Source organism: Gadus morhua, chromosome 23 (assembly GCF_902167405.1).
Source record: "Gadus morhua chromosome 23, gadMor3.0, whole genome shotgun sequence".
Classification (NCBI taxonomy): Eukaryota; Metazoa; Chordata; class Actinopteri; order Gadiformes; family Gadidae; genus Gadus; species Gadus morhua.
Genome location: NC_044070.1, coordinates 10,620,918 through 10,641,939, shown reverse-complemented (window position 1 = coordinate 10,641,939; position 21,022 = coordinate 10,620,918). Strand labels below are relative to the sequence as shown.

The 21,022-nt window shown below is 46.4% G+C and overlaps 4 protein-coding genes across 4 annotated transcripts; 3 read left to right on the top strand and 1 right to left on the bottom strand.

Moving 5' to 3' along the window:
- The first annotated feature begins 2,524 nt into the window (after positions 1–2,524).
- On the top strand, positions 2,525–5,461 carry myl12.1 (myosin, light chain 12, genome duplicate 1). The gene is made up of 4 exons (XM_030348878.1): positions 2,525–2,677; positions 3,799–3,999; positions 4,197–4,358; positions 4,991–5,461. The coding sequence occupies exons 2-4, from the start codon at positions 3,816–3,818 to the stop codon at positions 5,161–5,163; spliced, it is 519 nt and encodes a 172-aa protein (XP_030204738.1). The 5' UTR covers positions 2,525–2,677; positions 3,799–3,815; the 3' UTR covers positions 5,164–5,461.
- A 712-nt stretch (positions 5,462–6,173) lies between these two features.
- On the top strand, positions 6,174–10,024 carry fastkd3 (FAST kinase domains 3). Its single transcript, XM_030348804.1, has 7 exons — positions 6,174–6,268; positions 6,718–8,157; positions 8,290–8,375; positions 8,645–8,819; positions 9,088–9,157; positions 9,299–9,413; positions 9,850–10,024. Exons 2-7 carry the CDS (start codon positions 6,738–6,740, stop codon positions 9,946–9,948), a joined length of 1,965 nt encoding a protein of 654 aa, XP_030204664.1. The 5' UTR covers positions 6,174–6,268; positions 6,718–6,737; the 3' UTR covers positions 9,949–10,024.
- A 29-nt stretch (positions 10,025–10,053) lies between these two features.
- On the bottom strand, positions 10,054–13,911 carry chmp5b (charged multivesicular body protein 5b). The gene is made up of 8 exons (XM_030348877.1): positions 13,706–13,911; positions 12,987–13,091; positions 12,850–12,896; positions 12,505–12,598; positions 12,256–12,327; positions 12,024–12,132; positions 10,769–10,884; positions 10,054–10,356 (listed from the first exon to the last, which is right to left on the bottom strand). Exons 1-8 carry the CDS (start codon positions 13,772–13,774, stop codon positions 10,306–10,308), a joined length of 663 nt encoding a protein of 220 aa, XP_030204737.1. The 5' UTR covers positions 13,775–13,911; the 3' UTR covers positions 10,054–10,305.
- Positions 13,912–15,590: 1,679 nt separating this feature from the next.
- On the top strand, positions 15,591–21,003 carry LOC115537165 (regulator of G-protein signaling 20-like). The gene is made up of 5 exons (XM_030348876.1): positions 15,591–15,777; positions 17,128–17,305; positions 18,788–18,868; positions 19,171–19,405; positions 19,549–21,003. The coding sequence occupies exons 2-5, from the start codon at positions 17,145–17,147 to the stop codon at positions 19,735–19,737; spliced, it is 666 nt and encodes a 221-aa protein (XP_030204736.1). The 5' UTR covers positions 15,591–15,777; positions 17,128–17,144; the 3' UTR covers positions 19,738–21,003.
- Positions 21,004–21,022: the final 19 nt, after the last annotated feature.

Below are 21,022 nucleotides of genomic sequence, written 5' to 3'. Positions count from 1 at the left end.
CGTCCTTTTATGGCGAGGGCGCGGATAAATATAGCAACGCGGATGGAGGGCCAGTCGCTGCGCCCCATTGGTCAGGTGGTATAGGGGCCGCTGCCAAAGCTATTGCCATATTGACAATCGATACCATTGATAAACATGGGAATCATTTCAGTTTTTTTATGTTGATCGTCCGTTGTCCCATCATTGCAGTTTGAAACAGTTGTCTGTCGCATCATAGGGCTACGTCATGACCAGAGGTAGGCCTACACCGTTCCAACTTTTTCAGTTCATTTATTAGAATATTTTTATATTTCTATATTGGACTATATAAGGCGTACTGGCTTATTCACTCATCGTGACCTACAGCCTGGCTGGAGTTCAACCGTGTGGTTTATCTCCAGTCCAGTTTCGACTTAGAAATATGGATGGATGTAGGCCTATAGGCCTAGATATTATTCAGGATATCGTTATTATGTTTGGCAAACAAGTTTATACAGCACCCTTCAAACAGAAAGTATGTCAAAATGCTTTTAATTGACTTAAAATCCTATTGATCAAAATAGTATTTTTTTTAAAGACAATTACTAAAATACATATAATACGATAATTTAAAAGGTAGATGTAACATAAAATGGCTCAAATATACGAACACAATTAAGCCAGTCATTAAGTAAATGTTTGACTTCAGTTTAATCTATAACAGGGCATATATGCGAGAACGTGTCTGATGCGCTATTGTTACATAACATGACTTCACTCGTCAACACACCGCTTTGCAAGCTGCTAAGTTTAGCTCTATTGTTATCTCTCTCGCTCTCGCGCGCTCTCTCTCTCTCTCTCTCTCTCTCTCTCTCTCTCTCTCTCTCTCTCTCTCTCTCTCTCTCTCTCTCTCTCTCTCTCTCTCTCTCTCTCTCTCTCTCTCTCTCTCTCTCTCTCTCTCTCTCTCTCTCTCTCTCTCTCTCTCTCTCTCTCTCTCTCTCTCTCTCTCTCTCTCTCTCTCTCTCTCTCTCTCTCTCTCTCTCTCTCTCTCTCTCTCTCTCTCTCTCTCTCTCTCTCTCTCTCTCTCTCTCTCTCTCTCTCTCTCTCTCTCTCTCTCTCTCTCTCTCTCTCTCTCTCTCTCTCTCTCTCTCAAACAAACACCATGAGTGCCCTCTTGCGGTTTTCCAAACATTGGGCTTATCGACCTCCAAATGATGCTATATTAATGAAAAATATGTAGAGATAATTATAACCATAGTAATTAAGTAGTAATTATGATACGAAATATGTTCTTTGTTTACAGACAGAACATAGGAAATCGATCATGTATTTTTGGATAAACGTCGCATCTGTTCCCTGCGTCGCACTATGGAACAAACCGTTTATCAAGACTCCCTGGGGTTGTACGTAGAGCCTACATATATATAGTCCCGTTGGAGTCCCAGGAGCGATGTCCCATTTCCGTTTGTTTCCATATATCCACTGTTGCTGTCCTCTGTCAGGACAGGCTGAAACCCTCCACCCATTAACATCTGTTTGGTCAAATCTCATCTCGACAGAAATGCTACACATACTAGCCAAATATCTATAGGCCTACCTACATTATTAACTACAACAACAATAACATGCACCTCACATGCAAACACTTTAGATATAAGTGTTTCTGCTAAGGAAATCGTTTCATTAATTTAGCATACATGTCTACTCCTAATGTGTATTTACATTTCTACTACTCATATTTTCTTAGCATATATAATATAAATGCTAATAATAATATATTTTTTTGTCGTTTATGCTACTATATCTGAGGGCCACTAGAGGGCGCCGTTTAGCAGTCGATTGGTTGTGACAAAACGTCAGGAATTGTTCGACAGCCGGGATGTAATGTGATCAGTAAACATATCGAGCCTATGATGAGTCTTATTATATCTTATGAATCCATCGTATTCAATTATTTACAAAACCAACGGACCGTCATCATTGTATATATCTTTAATAACTACCTGTGTGTGTGTGTGTGTGTGTGTGTGTGTGTGTGTGTGTGTGTGTGTGTGTGTGCGTGTGCGTGTGCGTGTGTGTGTGTGTGTGAGTGCGTGTGCGTAAAAGTTCTTTATCCCAAAAGTTCAATTAAGGAGCATGGATGTGAATGTAGGTGAGTATGTATGTCGGTATTTATATTGTATTAGACATCAATTGTATAGTTATAGTTCAGATAAGGTTGAAGAAGAGTTAAGGATGGCTATTGCTTCTAGCCATCTTTGTAAGTTGTTATCAGTCCTTGGTTGACAAACCCTATGAGGGCTTTTAGGGAGAGAGGATTCCTGCATTCCCCTTGTCCATAAAAGGGCAAATCCATGCACGTCAATGTAGGGAAGGGAGTGTTTCTCCAAATATGTGCAAATACACTTTAGGGTTATTCAAATACTTGATAATTAATGTGTGACTAGAAATATCTATAAAATCACAATGAACATGACAGTATTCCACACGTATCTCAATATGTATGCGATTTAAATACATGCGATGAGTTAGCTGACCATAAAAGGCAAATAATACACTTCATGATCGTTGTTTGATTACTTCACACCCCCCCCATGTGTGCGAGACTTGGTTTGCCCCAGACTTCCTTTACGGAACCAACGTCGATATCAGGAAGTTCGGGCGGTGGTCAGAAGAAGAAGAACAGCTCCCTCTCGCATCTTTCTTCCATACTTGTCAGGTAAGTCGTTTTGTGTCTTCATACATCTACCGAGGGACAATTAGTCGCACTGCTAATCCATTGTTAAGCGGTGGATCTGATTAATGTCGACTCAAATTGTCACCGTTTTGAATGGCCTGTTTTTAGGTCAGCGCAGAACTTCGCTAGCTGTGTGTTAGCACGGATGCTAATGTTGACGTCGTCTTTACTATCCGTCTGACTGACTCAAAGTTGTGGTTCTAGTTTAGTAAAAGTAGAACTAGTGGAGCGGAAAATGGCAGTTGTAGATATGTAATCGGCTTGTCATTTCAAATATCTCTCAGTATGTAGGAAATGTTTTAGACGGTATGGGATGTTTTATGATTTAATTGGGGGAAATCACCTTCCAGGTGAGATACGCACTTCAAGGTAGGCCGTCATCTCTTGGCCAGGAGAGTCTAGTAATTTAGTTTTCAAATCATAATCGTATCCTAAATCATATCCTCTATGCAGGGGGAGCACTAACTGAAACCAAGTGTTTTCAAACATCGGTGCTGTTGTACAAAATAAACGAGCTGCTTTCCAGCGAACTGCTCCTCCGTCAGGAGATGAATAACGAGCTGACAGGAGAACGTAGCTCCTCTTAAGGGCATACGTGCTCGCATCGCTGGGTTTCCAGTCCTTAAAGATACAATGAGATTCTACGAGCCACAGAGTCGTTAAATATCTCCATATATAGCTTGATGCGTCTGCCCACCAAGGGACTGGCAGCGCTGGAGTTGTTAATGTTCTGATCAGAACGAGATGTGCACAGCATACCAGATGTCATATTATGATGGCTTTATATGGTTGTGTAATTTCTTAACAAATCTGTGGTCTGACAAACAGTGTTTATAGTTTTCCTATTGAACTCAAGATGTCGTGTTCATTCTACTTTATTGTACAAGTTTTAGTTGTGGTGGTTAGTGTTTGACTCCCAGTTAAAAGTTTTTGGCTTCCATGGTCAGCCCCAGAGCCCATAAATCCTCTTTATCCTCAGGGAAATGTATCAGAATTGACTGTAGTACGGTGTCTCCCTGCCCGCCTGTAAGAAACTCTCTTAGTTTACCATTAAAACAGTTGGTCCGCCGATATCCTGTACTCAGCTGTATCTTCTCCTCCAGCCCCACCAACAGTCATCATGTCCAGCAAACGAGCAAAGGGGAAGACCACCAAGAAGCGCCCCCAGCGCGCCACTTCCAATGTCTTCGCCATGTTTGACCAGTCCCAGATCCAGGAGTTCAAGGAGGCCTTCAACATGATCGACCAGAACCGAGATGGCTTTGTGGACAAGGAGGACCTCCACGACATGCTGGCCTCCCTGGGTGAGTCCAGGGGAGCGACGGCTGGCTACGATGACGAACTTAGTTTGAACTAAAAAAAGACGTTAATAAAATACATATCATGTTTAGTTTCAAACAATGTCAGTGTTTTAGTTTAAACGTTTTTTTTTAATCTTAAAACCAGATAGTTTAAGACTCATACAACGGGTTGTAGTTTAACCGCTGTTCTCTGACCACAGGTAAGAACCCAACCGATGAATACCTGGAGGCCATGATGACCGAAGCACCCGGACCCATCAACTTCACCATGTTCCTCACCATGTTCGGAGAGAAGCTTAACGGGACCGACCCGGAGGACGTCATCCGCAACGCCTTCGCCTGCTTCGATGAGGAGGGCACAGGTACGGTACCACGACAGTACAAGTACTATTGGACACCGATACACATAGTGCAACTCGCATACCTATAGGAGTGCCCAGGAACAGCTGTCTGTCCTACATTTCCTGTACAGAAATTTGTTTAATACACTTCAGTCCAGACTACTGGACTTGGACAAGAATTGACTCTCTTTAAATTGTATATATGGTTTTACACTTGTCCAACCACTACATATAAATGTGACGATGATTCAGGAGTCTAGAATGTTGTAGACAAAGTATAGAGGGAGATGGAACCATGAGTTAGGGCTGACTCGGTGATGCACGGACACTGTAAGGGATGGCCGACTAATGACTTATTCATGAACGGCTGGAATGTTTGTAATGAGCTGGACTGTTTCAGCTTGATTTGGAATGGACGAGATAATGAACAATCAAGTCTTATCTGATTGCCCTCTTGCTCTTTCTATTGGTGGACCCAGGAAGCATGCTCTACCCTTTATTTATATTGGTCAATGTTGTCTGATTGGTCTCTGTATATGGCTTCATCCAACGGTTTGGGTGTGTCCAGGAAGTGGTTCTGCTCCATCGGGCAGTGTTGCTGCTCCATCGGGCAGTGTGGCTGGTGTCTGATCGGTCTGCTTGTGTGTTCTCAGGCTTCATCCAGGAGGACTACCTGAGGGAGCTCCTGACCACCATGGGCGACCGCTTCACGGACGAGGAGGTCGACGAGCTGGTCAGGGAGGCCCCCATCGACAAGAAGGCCAACTTCAACTACGTGGAGTTCACACGCATCCTGAAGCATGGGGCTAAAGACAAGGACGATTAAAGAGAGCCAGCGACGCCTTCTACCACACACACAAATTAAACCCACGCCACAACCTGCTAGATCTCCGGGCTGCATGTCCCTGCTCTAGGAAGCGGTGTAAACACTTAGTCCATCTGGTCTTCTTCCGACCTGGTGTCTTAAGGGTGAAAGGTTTTTCTGAAGGGTTTGGGGTTTGCACAAATGTTCTGTATTAGGAAAATTTGCCACGTGGGTCTAAGGGACGTGTGATCTGGGTTCTGTGGCTTTTTACCTTTTTATAATATAAACGTTTTGGAATAAATCCCTCTATCAAGTTGTAGTTTGTTGTGTTGTGTGTTTTGTGAACGGCCTGTGAAACGGGAGCAGTCTTGTCTGAACACCTGAAGTCTGCACACAGTGAAGAGCTCCGTCTTGTCTGAACACCTGAAGTCTGCACGCAGTGAAGAGCTCCGTCTTGTCTGAACACCTGAAGTCTGCACGCAGTGAAGAGCTCCGTCTTGTCTGAACGCGCAGCGGCTCTTCATAGTCGGGATGCTCAGACAGCTGCTAGACCACAGCTTTCTCTTGCATTCAACTTTATTTACACAGAGCAGTAAGATGAGAAGACATTCCTGGATGCCTTTGTTTTGACCTCAAGGGAAGGCGTGTACTGGCAGGCTGACTATAATATTGGCTCTATTAAAATGAACAATTTGAGATGGAAAAATTAGTGAATTAATTTCTGTTCGAAACAAACTATAAACTTGAAACAATTAAATGCTTGAAGTATTAAGTAACTTCAATGATTTACTACCTAGATACTGCTGTGGTGTTTCAAATGTCTTCAATATTGTGGATATAAGCTTCCACTTGGAAAGGAATTTGTATTTTACACGATTCACTCAGTTTAAGCTCGCCGAACGTACTGGATTATTCTGGGTCATGAACTATTTTAATACGTTTATTTTAGACCAGTGACCCACAGAGATGATTGGCTGTGGTGCCCTCCAGTGGCCACACGTAAAGTTACACCGTTTTTACAATAGGTGGAAAGCGAACCAATCAGAGGCTGTTTCACGCCGTTACGGAACCACGTTATATGTAATCCTGAATGAGGGGCGCTTGCACCGTGACCTAGAAGCTACAGGTATGGTTTTCCCTTTCTTGAGACAATTTGGTTGAATAAATGATTTGACAGTGACTATAATGTTTACAAAGCCGACAGTGATCAACAGAGACGTTTGATAACCTGCTGAAGTAGTAGCGTACAGGCAATATCTTCCTAGCCCGCTAGCTCACTGACAGGGCAAGGACAAGTGGTTTATAGTTTGATGTTTATAAAGCAGTGTCTTAGCTGGTATACGGGCGGGTTTGATGGTCCAGATCTTCATTTGAATGCATCATTCATCAGAGTAAACTGTTGTTTGACGTACAAGTTGCTGTATACATGGCACACCATTTGTCAACAGCAACCTGGCAGTGAGTGGAGTGTCAAGTTATTCTACATGTTACATATATAGATCACGTAAGGATATTTAATTACTCTCATCATGCTTCAGAGTTCTGTTTGAGACTCTTATTATTTTGAACCAGCAGGTCCTGATGAGGGAGAGTTCATGGCGCTAAAAGCCGCCCAGAGGCTACACAGTCTGGGCCGGGCTGGACGCTACATCCCGCGGCTCTTCGGCAACATAAGTCAGGGAGATGTATGTTGTGCTTCTGAGCTGCGGATCGCAGCCGACCGCCCCATCCACCACAACTGCGTCCTCGGTAGGATGGGCTTTTCAACGATCACAAGGGACCCGTCCTTCCTGGCCAGTGGTTCCGTGGGTCTCCACAAAGGGTCGGTTTTCCGCTTCCGGCTGACCCAGCTGCACCCGCCGCCGGAAGCTGAGGAGCGGCGGTTCGGCAAGCGGCTGGCCGGCTGCTCGTCCTCGCGGCAGGTGCTGCGTCTCCTACGCCACGCGGAGACCCTGTCCGACGTGATGGCGGCGGGCGCGCTGCATCGCGTGGCCGACCTGGAGCAGGAGGGCTGCTCGCTGCGGGACCCCGGGGTGCTGGAGAAGGACGAGGTGCGCTCCCTGTGCTTCCAGCTGGAGCAGGACTCGGGCCGGCTGACGGACGGGGGGCTGGTGTCGGCGCTGATGGCCTGCACCCGGCTTTTCCTGGACCCCTGGAGCACGCTGGTGGTGCGGCTGGTGGCGGAGAGCCAGGAGCGGCTGGACCATGGCCGGATGAGCGTGGGGGAGCTGTGCACGCTGGGCCGGGCCCTGCTGGCCCTGGAGGGCCCCGGTTGTGGCATGCTGGGCCAGGTGATGCAGCAGGTCCAGCGGCGGGGGCCTGCGGCGTGGAGCCTGGCGGAGCTGCTGGGCGTGTACTGGCTGCTGCAGGACGGGGCCGCCGAGGGGGGGCATCAGCAGGCCCTGCTGCACGGCATGCACGCCCACGCCCTCACCCTGGCCCCCCGCATGGACGCGGCGGCCGTCAGCGGGCTGCTGGGGGCGCTGGTGGCGCTCGAGCAGAGCAACGCCACGCCGCTGGTCATGGCGCTCTGCAGGCAGGCGGTCCGCCACGTGGGCGGCTTCACGGACGACCAGCTGAGCCTGGTGCTGGGCGTGCTCATGCACTTCGGCCACAGCGACGTCCACTTTGTGGGCGCCATGGAGCGGCACGTGCCCCGCGTGGCGTTCACGGCGCGGCCGGAGACGGTCACGCGGGTGGCGCAGTACTTCGGCCAGAGGAACATCCTGTCGCGGCCCGTGTTCGACGCGCTGGCCGAGAGCTTCGTGTACCGGGCGGACGACTACGACACGGGCCAGGTGGCCCGGCAGATCCTGCCGCTGGGGAAGCTGGGATACCTGCCGCCCAACGCGGGCGAGGTGTTCGGGAAGGTGGAGGGCATCCTCCACACGCGCTTCTCCCAGTTCCAGCCGCGCACGCTGCTCAGCCTGCTGCACGCCTGCACCCTGGTGGAGCGCTTCCCGGTCAACTTCGTCTCCAAGGTGTTCAAGAGCTACTTCCTGCAGGAGCTGCAAGGTGAGCAAAGCCTCTCTCTGTATTTCTGCATTCTTTCATTCTTTCTTTGACATTTTTTGTCTTGGCTTTCTTCCTCGCCTCCGAACCCCAATAAATGGTGGAACCCGTCCTTCCTCCTCCTCTGTGTTCTAGAGCCGGGAACCGCAATGGACCGGCTGGTTCTGGCCCAGCTGACCCAGCTCTACATGACTGTGAAGCTCGAGTGTCCCTTCTACGGGGTAAACATGCATTGTTTCTACTGGCCCATCGACGGTTATGTATAGAGTTGTGGTGTATGCCGGCATTTGAAATACCTGTTTTAATACCCAAATATATAACCGATGCTAGGTCTATCCAGCAAAGATCTGGTTGTGATGTGACAAAGGGATAGCATATGGATCGGCTTGTGTTTGTGACTTATTATCTGCATACACACCTGTTGGTTAAAGGGAGGTGCTCTTTAAGTGATGCTGAAGTAGTAACGGGGTGTTCTGTGGCCGCTGTCCAGGGTCCCATTCTGCTCCCCAAGTACCGGGTGAAGTCCTTCCTGATGCCGGGCGGCTCGCTGGAGACTTTGGTGGACGTCCAGCTGTACAACCACGTCAGATCCGGGCTGGTCACCCTGCTGGGGGCCCGCACCTACTTCGCCTCCAAAGTCCTCACGCCCTACTGCTACACCCTAGGTAGCTATCTTTCCCGCTGTATAGCTCTAGCCTGTCGGCTAACATTACTATATGGCTAAATGCTAAGTGAGGGTTGGCCAGCTTCACTCCCCTCACTTTGTACTGCTAAACGATAGGGAGCTAACTGTTGGCTTCACTTTCCTCACTCTGTACTGCAGTGCTGTAGCTAAATAAGCCAGTTCTACTTGTCTAACTGTGATAAACCCCAGGTAGCAAGCAGCTAGCCTCCTCCATCTTCTGAAGTCCACCTGTGTTTCTTCTCCTCCAGATGTGGAGATTAAACTGGATGAGGAAGGTTATGTTCTCCCCGCCAGTCATAACGACTACGTCCACAAGAGGTAAACACTCGATTAGTGTACATATTTACCATTTCCTTAATATCCATTACAGAAGGCAAATCATAATAATGCCATAGGTTGTTTTCTGGTTGCCCCGCCCACTAGACCGAGCCGGAGCTTAGTGTGTATGCTTGTTTCTAGGGTGGCGCTGTGCATCGACGGACACAAGAGGTTCACTCTGAGCAGCCGCCAGCTGCTGGGGAGGGAAGCCACCAAGCAGAGACACCTGAGGCTGCTGGGATACCAAGTGGTTCAGGTGAGGTCACTTCCTCTCCTCAATAGGGCTTCTATTCACAGGGAAAAGTGCTGATTTCTAAAGAGGAAGACATTGTTTTGTAGGGTTTGATTTAACCCCTGCTTGTTCCTTAATTACATCTCATTAAATCTGTTTTGGATAGAAGATGAAATGGTGTCTCAAATATAGTACAGGATGTCATTATGGAGTTGGTAGGGGCATCTTGCTCATGGGTCTTGAGGTAGGCGTCAAGATTGTACCGAGAATCCTTTCACCATAATGTTTTCTTGGAGGATTTTTTGCTAGCAATAATAATAATAGCGGACCAAGACCTCATTGTAACATGGGCGTTGATACCATTTAAACTGACAGCATGGTCTCCTTGTTTGTCTGATGTGAGTAACTCTGACTTGTGGTTGCACAACCAAGGTTTAATCAATGGTTCATTCTGTTCCAGATTCCATTCCACGAGTTTGAGGAACTGAAGAGCCAGAGTGAGGTGGTGGAGTACCTCCACAACAAGATCTTCCCCAAAAGCTACCGGCTCAGCTGGTGATGCCCACATCACCCCTCCCTCCTAAGTTATTTAATCAACCACTTTTCACTGTACAATAAAGTTTATTTTGTATAAACGTCCAAGACTCTTTTAGTTGAGCAAGAGTTGGGTTGTCCGAAAATATAATTTATTGGATTGCAGTAGAAAGTTTACAGAAGGCGTTTTTTTCTTCCAAGAATCACTTTAGCCAGAATATTTGTTCTTCGGAAAGACAATCACATTATTACTAAATTATTTCTCGATATAATATATTGCATGCTAAATTAAGATTAGCATTAAGGCGCCTGTGAGCTGGCGGTGAAAGACAGGAGTGTTAAATACAAGGCTTTGGTACATGTAAAATCCCAGCGGGCCGTCCTATGTGGCTGGGATCTGGGGGAGGCCGAACTCATCCACCAGCACACCGTCCTGAAACAAGACAATAGGAATATCAGGATTATGGCACAATGATGAATGGCTCCAGATCCCCGCTTTGTGACCATAAAATGGGAGGGTCCACCAAGACATGAGTTTACAAACTTCTGGCTCACCGCTCCCAACTGGTGACCTCACAAAACTTAAATAAGTTTTGTGAGGTCACCAGTCCTAAAATAAACAGTCATCTCCTATTGTGACCTCACAAGTGGGAGGTTCCACCCAGAAGTGTGATTGGTGGCCTCTACCAACTGCTAGGCTGAAGTCCAACCATCATGCATCTGGGTGACCTCTCCATCTTGGGACTTCATGAGTGAAACAAGTGGGGCCCTAACGGTAAATAAGAGGTAGACGGCCCCGTATGAGCAGTATCTAATGAGATGGGGGAGGACCCGTGGCTCCTTACCCGGCTGGTGGACTTGTCCCCAGGCAGACCTTCTGGGATGGAGGGGGCGGTGGAGGCATCGTCCAAGTAGGAGCTGTCCTCGTCAAACATCATCTCATCTCCCAGTGCGTCCAGTTCTGTGGACCCAGAAACCACACATAATCATTATCCAGTTCTCTGGGTCCAGACACCACACACACACAAACATCAGTTCTGTGGACCTAGACACCACACACACACAAACATCAGTTCTGTGGACCTAGACACCACACACACACAAACATCAGTTCTGTGGACCTAGACACAACACACACACAAACATCAGGTTCTGTGGACCAAACACAGCAGCAGAAGCAATACTTTAATACCCCATACAACGACAAATACGGGAATCCGTCTGGGTTGAGTTGTAGACATTAAAACGGGAACAAATGACTGTTAGAATCAACCGAACCAGGCGCACACACTCACACACACACCAGAGGTCCTGAATACATGGAGGAGGGTAGCTGCAGGCTGGTTTAATCAGCTGACCAGCTAAGGAATGAATGTAGTTCACAGCTCAATCACATGACCATGGTCGTGAATTATCAGCCAATCGGACCATGATGTGTCCTGTGAATTCACTGCAATGCCCTCAGGCGGGCGTTGTAAGGAGCCCCTTAGGAGAACCAACCACTACACCAAGTCCTTCATTCCCTCTGCCATCATTGTATTACACCCTGACAGTGTTTATTTTAAATGACTAAACATTGTTATTTATACTACTTAATCAGAGTTTTTTTTTTATTGTTGCTCGTCGTACTGACCTATGAACATGATATGTTGCCACCGACATATCGCTATCTTGTCTTTTCTGTGAGTTTTTATCTCTTTTAAGTTGTTGGTATGGACTTGGTAAACTGCAAATAAGTTGCCCTTTTTGAGATCAATAAAGTTGTCTGAATCTGAATGCCATTTCACAAATCTGGGGAAATCCCAGCTGTAAATTACAATCCAGACTGAAAGACACACAATGAATTACATAATCACATTTAAAAGGGGCCAGGTGTGATGCTGATTAGCCATTACAAAATCCATCCAGAAGTGACACCATACGTGGAAGTGTCCACCCAGTATGACAGTGCAGCTTACTCAGTGGACTGTACCAACTGGTTGGCTGACCCATCCATTGTACTTCTGAGTGGACTCGCCCACTGGTGACGTCACTAACGGACAGGATTTGAAACGGGCCGTTTGCCGCCTTCCCTCCTGGTGATCGGTGGGCTGAGCTCACCTGCTTCCAGGTCGTCCTCGTCGATGTCGGGCGTGCCGTAGCTGCGGCTCATGGCCTCCTGCACGTCGTTGGCGTCCTCCATCATGTCCTCCAGCTGGTCTTGGAGGTCCTGGAGGAGGGAGGGGGGGGGGGAACACAGACATCGTTTGGATGCATGTTTAAAAAGAGAACTGGGCTTTTAGTTTGACCACATTTGGGGAGGAGGGAGCTTTAAATAATCAAAGACCAATACCTCGATCTTGTCAATCTTTATGTTCTTGTAGGCCTTCTTCATCTCCTTGGCTCCAACCTTCATGGCGTCCACCTGGAGGGAAAATAATGGTCAAACACAAAGTCCATAGACCACAGGATGTACCAGTATGTTGAGGAGGTCTCTACAGCCATCCCTAAGATGAAGGTTCCTTCCAAGCTCTCCTCCTGTTCAGCCTCTCTGCCCTTCAGACCGTAGCGGTGATGAAGGTGAGTGTCTAGAGGGTCTTACGGTTGTCTTGGTGTCTTTGAGGGACTGAATGGTGTAGTTGGCCTGCTCCATGTTAAACGACTGCTGCATGAGCTGGTCTCTCTGGCCCTCGTACCTGGAAGACCAAATCAAACACTGAGACCGGTGCACGCCGACAGATTAGAGTTATCGATTTCGCTTGGCCACTTTTCCTTTAGCAAACACTTAAAGCATGTGGTCCAAAGTGCTGTGTGACACGGTTTGAATAACATCACATTTGAATAATAGAGACAGCGGATTTGAAGTGTGATGTTTATTAGCCAATCGAAGCCACTGCAACATCACAGCTGGAGATAGAATACAGGCTCTTTAACTGTGATGACTTACATTCTCTTCTGCTTTAAAACTCTCATGGCCTTCTGTTTCACCATGTTCTAGCAGGGGGGAGAGACAGGCCGCCATGTTAGGACACAACACTACAGCTATGTTCCAAGGTATTAACCGGTGAAGCCTTGATGAGCTACCTTTGAGGGCCCGTCCCTCATCTTCTTCATCTGGTCCTTGTACTTCACCAGCTCAGCATCTAGTCGGGCCACCTTCTTCTCAATGGACTCTGACCGAGAATCGACCTGATCAGAGACAGAGCGATGCTTTACATTTCACCCGGTATAGGGGCCACTTAACGTGGGGATTTATAGGTTAAACCCCATGAGTAGACCCATTGCAGAGTGACTGAATGTTACCAAAAATAAAACACATACGACTGTAGGTCTTAGAACTAATACAGGCTGACAGAAGTGACTAGACGTTAGATTCATAATGGGTTACATCCCCTGGTGTGAATGGCATAGCTTAGGGGTTAGTTGGCCCTGAAACCTGTCCAACCAGTTCAACACAAGATCCAAGCAGGAAGATGGCTGTGTTTTTATCATTAGTTTAAAATGTAAGGATTTCGTCTAAAACAAGAATTGTTTTTAAATCGTCTCCTTGTTTAATCTCACATGATGAAGCTTGTGAGAGGAGATCCTATCCTCTCCCCCTCTCTTTCCAGGGTGTAGCGCATTAGCACCAATACTACATGGATACTCTTTACATGATAGTGTTAGAAGTGTAAAAGCAGTACACATCTTGTGGGTCAAAAATTGTTTTAAACCACGAATAGCTGATTACACAAAACAACCAAAAGCCTCCTTGTTTACTTTGCGATGGCAGCGTTCAACAAGTTGTTAAGGTTGATACTCACAGTGCCGATGCAGTCCGTCAGGTTGGGAGGGGGGGCTTTAGGCTTCCCGCTGCCAAATATACGATTCATTATTGCTGAAAAATGTTAAACAACAGCGAAAATAACCTAGTTAAGAACGCTCACTGACCGACGAGAAAGAATACACCCGGAAGACAAGTTGTGTTTACGTCAGTGCAGTAACTTGTCTGGACCGCGCATGCGTCCACGCCCTGCGTCGTCCAGCCTGTACAGCACCATGGTACAGCCAGTACAGCACAGTAGAGTACGGTAGTTGTTTTACATAAAAACATTGAACCCTAAGTATTTTGACTATTATTAATCAGGATTTTCCGTCTATTTGTGTCATCCCAGAAGTTTTTTTATTGTTTATTTGTTAAGTAATTTGACATAGTTAATTATTAACATACACCACTCTCACATATTAAGTCTAGTTAGTACATGTTTCACATGGAGTGTTTGAAAGCACCAATTATGCAAATTATTGCAATATTTGTGAATTTCATATTTTGCTAGAGTATTTTATGGTGTTAATGTGTTAAGGTGCGGCCACACCAAACGCGTTACCCGCGTACCTCGCGTATAAAATCGTCAATTTTTCCATAGGGAACCATTGGTTTACGCGCGTATGAGGCGCGTACACGCGTAGCTCTAAATTTTAATTCCCGTGATGGCCATGCGACGGCGCTGATTGTCTACCTCAATTAGACCTTCACAGCCTCTATGGAAAGTCGTGCTTATTATGGGTCGGTTGCGTCATTTGCCTAATATCTAGCGGCCCCCTGAGAGAGAAGCATGATTTTGACTTTAGAATAACCAAGTAAATGGAGCATAAGTGAGATGTGTTTTTCTGATATTCAAGACGATGGTTCTTCTTAGTAAAAAGCTGTGGTCTTCCTTATGACGTCACACTGGAGTTTCTGCTACGCGTCATCAAGGAGAGAAGATGCGATTGGAGCATCCCTTTCATTAACTCAGGAGGAGCGGTTGGAAGATGTGATTGATTCAGTATAACAACAAATTCAACACGTAATATATTTCATGAAAAGAAAAATACATACAGTAAATGGGATTTGTAATCCTAAACAAAGTTAACAAATATGTAAACCTATCGAATACATATTAGACCAAATCTAACTCTCTCTCTTATGAAATAAAATAACTTCAATTAGCCTATAAAAGGAAATTGGTCTCTCGTCCATGCCTGGTCATTTGATTACGGCTCTGATCACAGATAAGGGACGTCCCAAATCGAGAGTGTTTAGAGTTGATGGTGAACTGGCCATTGGGTTCAGCACAAACTCATCAGGCCGGCTACTGATTGCAGAATGGGAACGATTCGGAAGCTAGCTCTCTCCTGATCCTATTAGATTAGTTGTTGGTTCCATTGCTCGACCCTTAAGCCAATATCTATGTTCCCCATTATAATTAGAGAAACGGTTTCTTTAGCTAAAGTAGCCTATAATAAATTAGCCTACCACAAAAATAAACCTGACGACGGGATGAGTCAGGTTTATCAGCATTATCATCCTGGAGGAGAGTGGAGTTGGTAATATGATTCCATGTAAACAGTTTCACCAACTATCTGAAACCAAACGTCCCACACGAGAGACTCACCAACCATATGAACTCTAACGTCCGACACAAGAGTTTACACAACCATATGAAACCTATTAGTCCGACATTGCCCCCTAGCGGTCCCACCGGCCAGCTGCGGCACCGCTGTATCTCCGCCGGATGCGCTCAACACGCACTGAGGACACAAGCACCAGATATAGACCCACACTGTTTCACATCCCATTCTAGAACAATGTTATCCATTTGAAACCACTTTATAAACCCGTTTGTGTTCCACGTCCATAACCTGGCTAATTAACCTGTTGATCGGGAATCTGTTGCGTTGCGGTGATGAGGCACGCGATGTTGGGCTCCTGGACAAGGCGCAGAAACATATTTTACGCTTGGAATTAAACGCATGCGCAGAGGGGTACCCCACTGCTTTGCGCTGCCAAGGAGAAGCAGTCAGATGTGCTCGAACCAAATATCACCTGGATTCTGGCATTCATGGTGACACAGTGAGTACATGTCTGTCTCCATCATTTACATTGATTATTGATTATCAGTGATGCGTGTATATATATACGATTTAAAAAGCACACGTGCATTCGCCTTCATTTGGACCAGAACATCAGCATTGGTCTCTGAACGACATGTTACCGATAGGACGCCTATTATACAATGCTGCATGTCAACGTTATTTGCATACTGAATATACCTGATCTTTTGCTTGTTTTTTGATAGTCTGTGTAGCCTTCTAACTGCAGGATATCTGTGGATTAGCTCGATGTATGGCTGCATTCGGATAATTTTTCTGTTTCCATTCAAATCAATCTGCATTCCGAGGAACAATTATGAGGGGGGGGGGGGGGGGTATGGCTATTCAAAACAATAACCAGGACGGGTTGTAATAGTTTCCTTGATGAGGCGGATGGTGTCGGTTAACCACAGTTTGAGATGATGATGGTGTTGATGGAGGCTGCGGCGCAAATGTAACGCCTTGTCGCTTCCATTAGTGTCAACCCTGTGGTGGGTGGGAGAGAGAGAGGGACAGAGTGAGAGAGAGGCTCAGGGAGAAAGCGAGAGAGCGAGAGCGAGAGCGAGAGAGAGAGAGAGAGAGAGAGAGAGAGAGAGAGAGAGAGAGAGAGAGAGAGAGAGAGAGAGAGAGAGAGAGAGAGAGAGAGAGAGAGAGAGAGATGCTAATAATTAAAAAAAATGGCCATACTTTTTTTAATTTTTTGGCTTCATGTTGATTAGCATCTTCTGCAAGCCCGATTCATCTTCATCTTGAAATAAAGCAACGCTGCGTCCGGCTGAACGTTATCAGAAACTAGTCTTTGTGAAATCATTATTGATATTCACCCACTGTCATTCAATGTGCTCCCACAGTCCACTTAGTCTCAAGGAGTCTGCGCACGACTCCAGACCCTGTTCTGTGTCCTTCATTCTGTGTGGTCGGAATAAGTGTGCAACATGTAGCCTACACTGACTGCTGAACGTGGAGTGTGGTCGCCTGAAATTGGGTCAGAAATGTTGGATGCCACTGGCTTAATGTTAGAGGGGATCTGTCACACAATAATCACACAAGCATCGCTTGTCATGAGTTAAATAGTGGGAAGTTGGTCCATTTACGTCACTTTTCCAGATCGTACCAAGGGAGAACCCAACTCACGGACCAGTGACGTCAATCCTCCAACGATTCTGTGCTTTCTTTTCTTTCTTACAAACACAAAGTTGATGTCGCAGACCGCAAATTGTAAACAGTAGGTCCTCATATTAGCAAAGAGCCATGATGGTACCCCTTTAAGAGTTTTTTGGTAACAACAGTATACACTCTGCACCCCCCCCCCCCCCCTTCTCCCCTACAGCTCTTCCTCTGTGGTTTATGGGTTCGGAGTGGCTGGAGAAGAGGAAGAGGCAGATGCAGGTTCACCAGGAGGCGGCCGCCACCGTCCTGCATGCACGCGACGCCATGCGCAAGACGCCTCCCAACAACGCGTCCAACGCGTGCTGCTTCTGCTGGTGCTGCTGCTGCAGCTGCTCCTGGTAACGCACGTTACTATGCACGAGGCCAGCGGGTCCGGGACTAGTGTTGACACGATGCTGGATTTTTCTAACTCTGATACAATTCCTGGAAAAAATATCGATGCTCAATACCAGTTTCGATACCAAGGGGGACAAATGTACATAACATTGAGAGATTGTATTTTATTTTATTTTTTTATTAAATGACATTCATTTATTATTTTTATTAATAAGATCACTATAACAAGACTATTAACGAGGTTACGAGGTACGACAGAAGAATGACTGTCGTAAAAGTGACCAATTACTGTGAGTGAACGCAGCGCGAGTGCGTGAGAGGGGGCGGGGCTTCGTGTGTGTCTGTCAACTCGCTGGCGGAGAGGAGAGAGAGCGAGAAAGCGCAGCCGGTACTATTGTATCGATACTGCGGGAAATGAGTATTGAAACTGTATTGAAAAATCAATACTTTTGACAACACTAGTCCTGTCTAATTTACGAATTATTAATTACGAATTGCAAAAATGTATCTAATATTATTATCTGATCTCACAAGTCTTCAGCCCCAAATTCAGGTTGAGAACTGCCAGATTTACTAGGCGAGGGGCAACTTTGAGTAGCCCCCCCCCCCCCCCCCCCCCCTCTCTCCCTCGATATACAGTCCTGCCTGATAAAGTGAATAAAAATGCGAAAACAAAACCAATGTCTCCGCACACTGTTCAGGTCACCTCACCACCAAAACAACAGCCCACAGCCTGAACCGCAAGGGATGGTTTTGTGTACTGAAGCCTCCTCCGTGTTCCCATTCATGTCTGGACTATATATGTTTCTTCCTCTGTCTCCCTGATTCCCGGCCCCAGCCTCTGGGGTTTTACCTGACTTTGGTGCTTGCTGGGCCCCTGGGGGTCAACTTTGACTTCTGTTGCCACCTCTGCCTCAATTATTTTCACCTAATTGCTCCGGAGTCACAAAGAGCCACCGGTCCAGGGGGCTCAGCTGACATCATGCACACCTGGCCTTAATTAGTCTATAGGCGAAGGCAACACCAGGTGTGCACAACAATTCAATTACACACACTGGGCTGGCTTCTACCGAGAGGCCACAGGGTCCCTGTAGGATAGCCGTAGTTCCGGCTACTATCTTGAGCATAGCACTTACAACATACTTTCCAAAGCCTACTGAGTTCCATTAAAACAGAGTATCACTATGTGATCCGGAATTCAACCACCACGTAACGTGTGCTACATAACCCATAAAGCATGCTACACATGGTTTATAACATGATATACATGATATAAGCTAACGTTCTATACAACATGCTATTTAGACATACTAACATGCTGTACTTGCTACAGGTCAAGATGTAACTATTTTGAAAGGCATTGAGTCGTTATTGGGACGTGCATGTGAATATGTTTTATTCTCTCTTTAGAGACGTTCTCTTCTGTTCCTTGTCTTCTAGACAGGTTTTAAAATGCGCTCTGTTCCCTTCCTTGTCTCTTCTAGTCTGACAGTTCGCAGCGATGAGGAGACGGTCCCGAGAGGTCTCGAGCGGAGAACAGACGTCTTGGCCGTGTGTGACGACAGGTAAGGGCACGCCTCAACACAAACGTGGCTGGCGGCTTCACCATATACCTTCCAGTTCACAAAGAGGTCGTTCACCTAGTGGAAGCTGAACAGTTTAAAACAAGACTGGTTGTGAGAATGTATTTTCTTGAGTTCAAGAACTTCATTAGCATCGTGCAGTATGTATTTAGATCTGAAGTGACTTTCAAGTGAGGCGACAATCAAAGCCATCACCGTCATCTTCATTTTTTCTCCATCCAACTTCTCTCTGTTCATCTCCTCCATCGTTATTCACCCTCTTCTTCTTCTCCTCCTGTCCCCAGCCCTAAGCCCACCCTGGAGGATGCTCGATCATGGTCCATGTCCTTCGAGCGTCTGATGAAGAGCGCGGCTGGGCGAGGGTGTTTCCGGCAGTTCTTGCGGACGGAGTTCAGCGAGGAGAACATGATGTTCTGGCTGGCCTGTGAGGAGCTGAAGAAGGAGACCAACAAGACGGTGGTGGAGGAGAAGGTGCGGCAGGTCTACGAGGACTTCATCTCAATCCTGTCCCCTAAAGAGGTGAGACCGGAAGCGTTGTCATCTTCACCCTCGTCGCCGTGTCAAAAGAGGGAGATGATTAAACCTGCACTATGTACGTTGTTCCATTAGCACCCCCTAGTGGCTTCTGTTGTAAGACGACTCCTCCTCTTCCTCTTCCTCAGGTGAGTCTTGACTCACGGGTCCGAGAGGTGATCAACCGCAACATGCTGGACCCCACCTCCCATACCTTCGAGGACGCCCAGAAGCAGATCTACACCCTGATGCAGCGGGACTCGTACCCACGCTACATGAACTCCTCCGCCTACACAGACCTGCTCAAGGACCTGGAGGAGCCCAAGACTGAGCCCTAGGGGGTCCCAGGTTAGGGCACCTAGTCCCCCGCACCCCCTTATGTTGTGAGTAGACGGGTAGAACAATAGCTAGCACTCTACTGGTGTTAACTCCCATGATGCACTAGAGATGGGTTCATTCAATAGATCAGGATATTCCAAACATAGGGCTCCGCAGAAAATGCTGTGTTGTTTTCTCATCAGGGCTGGGCCAACTAACCGCTAATTGTGCTCCACAGGGAGCCCCAACAAACGATCCTTGGTTAATTGAAAACAATCCATGTACAAAGAATGAGGTCAACTTTTATGAGTCAAAGTGGTAAGTTGACAGGGTTGACACTCACGTTTGTCAGGGTTGACACTCACGTTTGTCATTTAAACCCGGCAATTCTTTCATTTGGATGGACCTTTCAGACGCACTGTTTCTGGCACCTTCCAAAAATGAATATGACAAGTCGATAAAAAAGCTGATAGAACGCTCAACAGACACAGGATGGATACGGTAAAGGGGTCAGAAAGACTGGATACAGGATCATCTAGTGATCAGGGTATTTGACTCCAAGCCTCTACCTGTAGGTCTCTGAGAGCGACATACCCCCTGAGCCCTACCTGGTCCTAAACGACCTGTCTCTGTTCTGTTTAACCCCCTCCCTGCAGAATAATGACATATTTCTGTACTGTCTAACCCCTACCTGCTCCGTAATGACCTGTCTCTGTAATTTCTAACCCCTACCTGCTCCTTAACGGCATGTATCTGAAGTAGCTTTAGATAAAAGAGCCTGATTAATGACTTAAAACGTGAAATAGTAAATAGACATAAACATGCACTTGTGATACAATGCATGTAGGATATCAGACTAAGCTGATGTTTACGGTTTCTTTCAGTTTGATTTGTGAAAACAGGAGTAACAAAAGGATAGTCCAACAGTGCATATTAATATTATGTGTCGGAAAATCATCACATATGTGTCAGTTTTAGGGCCGTCAAGGTAGAACTATATTTCAGTTTCAGGACATCTTGAAGTTTGTAATCAAGGTTGAGATTACAGTAGTGATGGTTTAGTGTAGGTTTGAGGTTATGGTTCGGGTAAGGTTAAAGTCAGAAGGGAGCAATGCATCATGGGAAATTAACCACCAGATAAGTCTGTCTGGTTTTATCTAAATAGATTGGAGAAGAGAATCCACCCTAATTACACTCTTTATCCAGGGGTAACTTCTGACAGCTCACCAAACCACTTGAGGTGCCCGGCTAGAACCAGTTCAAACCTGTTACAAAAGAACCTCCTATATTTTTACATATATATAT

What these genes read in the sequence shown, in the direction of transcription:
- myl12.1 (XM_030348878.1), top strand. Translation starts at nt 3,816, where the DNA reads ATGTCCAGCAAACGAGCAAAGGGGAAGACCACCAAGAAGCGCCCCCAG. An exon ending in CGACATGCTGGCCTCCCTGG is followed by an intron (nt 4,000 to 4,196) that starts GTGAGTCCAGGG and finishes CTCTGACCACAG; the next exon opens with GTAAGAACCCAACCGATGAA. An exon ending in CTTCGATGAGGAGGGCACAG is followed by an intron (nt 4,359 to 4,990) that starts GTACGGTACCAC and finishes GTGTGTTCTCAG; the next exon opens with GCTTCATCCAGGAGGACTAC.
- fastkd3 (XM_030348804.1), top strand. Translation starts at nt 6,738, where the DNA reads ATGGCGCTAAAAGCCGCCCAGAGGCTACACAGTCTGGGCCGGGCTGGA. An exon ending in GCCCTACTGCTACACCCTAG is followed by an intron (nt 8,820 to 9,087) that starts GTAGCTATCTTT and finishes CTTCTCCTCCAG; the next exon opens with ATGTGGAGATTAAACTGGAT. An exon ending in TGGGATACCAAGTGGTTCAG is followed by an intron (nt 9,414 to 9,849) that starts GTGAGGTCACTT and finishes ATTCTGTTCCAG; the next exon opens with ATTCCATTCCACGAGTTTGA.
- chmp5b (XM_030348877.1), bottom strand. Translation starts at nt 13,774, where the DNA reads ATGAATCGTATATTTGGCAGCGGGAAGCCTAAAGCCCCCCCTCCCAAC. An exon ending in TGACGGACTGCATCGGCACT is followed by an intron (nt 13,092 to 13,705) that starts GTGAGTATCAAC and finishes GTCTCTGATCAG; the next exon opens with GTCGATTCTCGGTCAGAGTC. An exon ending in GGGACAAGTCCACCAGCCGG is followed by an intron (nt 10,357 to 10,768) that starts GTAAGGAGCCAC and finishes GTCTTGTTTCAG; the next exon opens with GACGGTGTGCTGGTGGATGA.
- LOC115537165 (XM_030348876.1), top strand. Translation starts at nt 17,145, where the DNA reads ATGGGTTCGGAGTGGCTGGAGAAGAGGAAGAGGCAGATGCAGGTTCAC. An exon ending in TGCTGCTGCAGCTGCTCCTG is followed by an intron (nt 17,306 to 18,787) that starts GTAACGCACGTT and finishes TGTCTCTTCTAG; the next exon opens with TCTGACAGTTCGCAGCGATG. An exon ending in TTGGCCGTGTGTGACGACAG is followed by an intron (nt 18,869 to 19,170) that starts GTAAGGGCACGC and finishes TCCTGTCCCCAG; the next exon opens with CCCTAAGCCCACCCTGGAGG.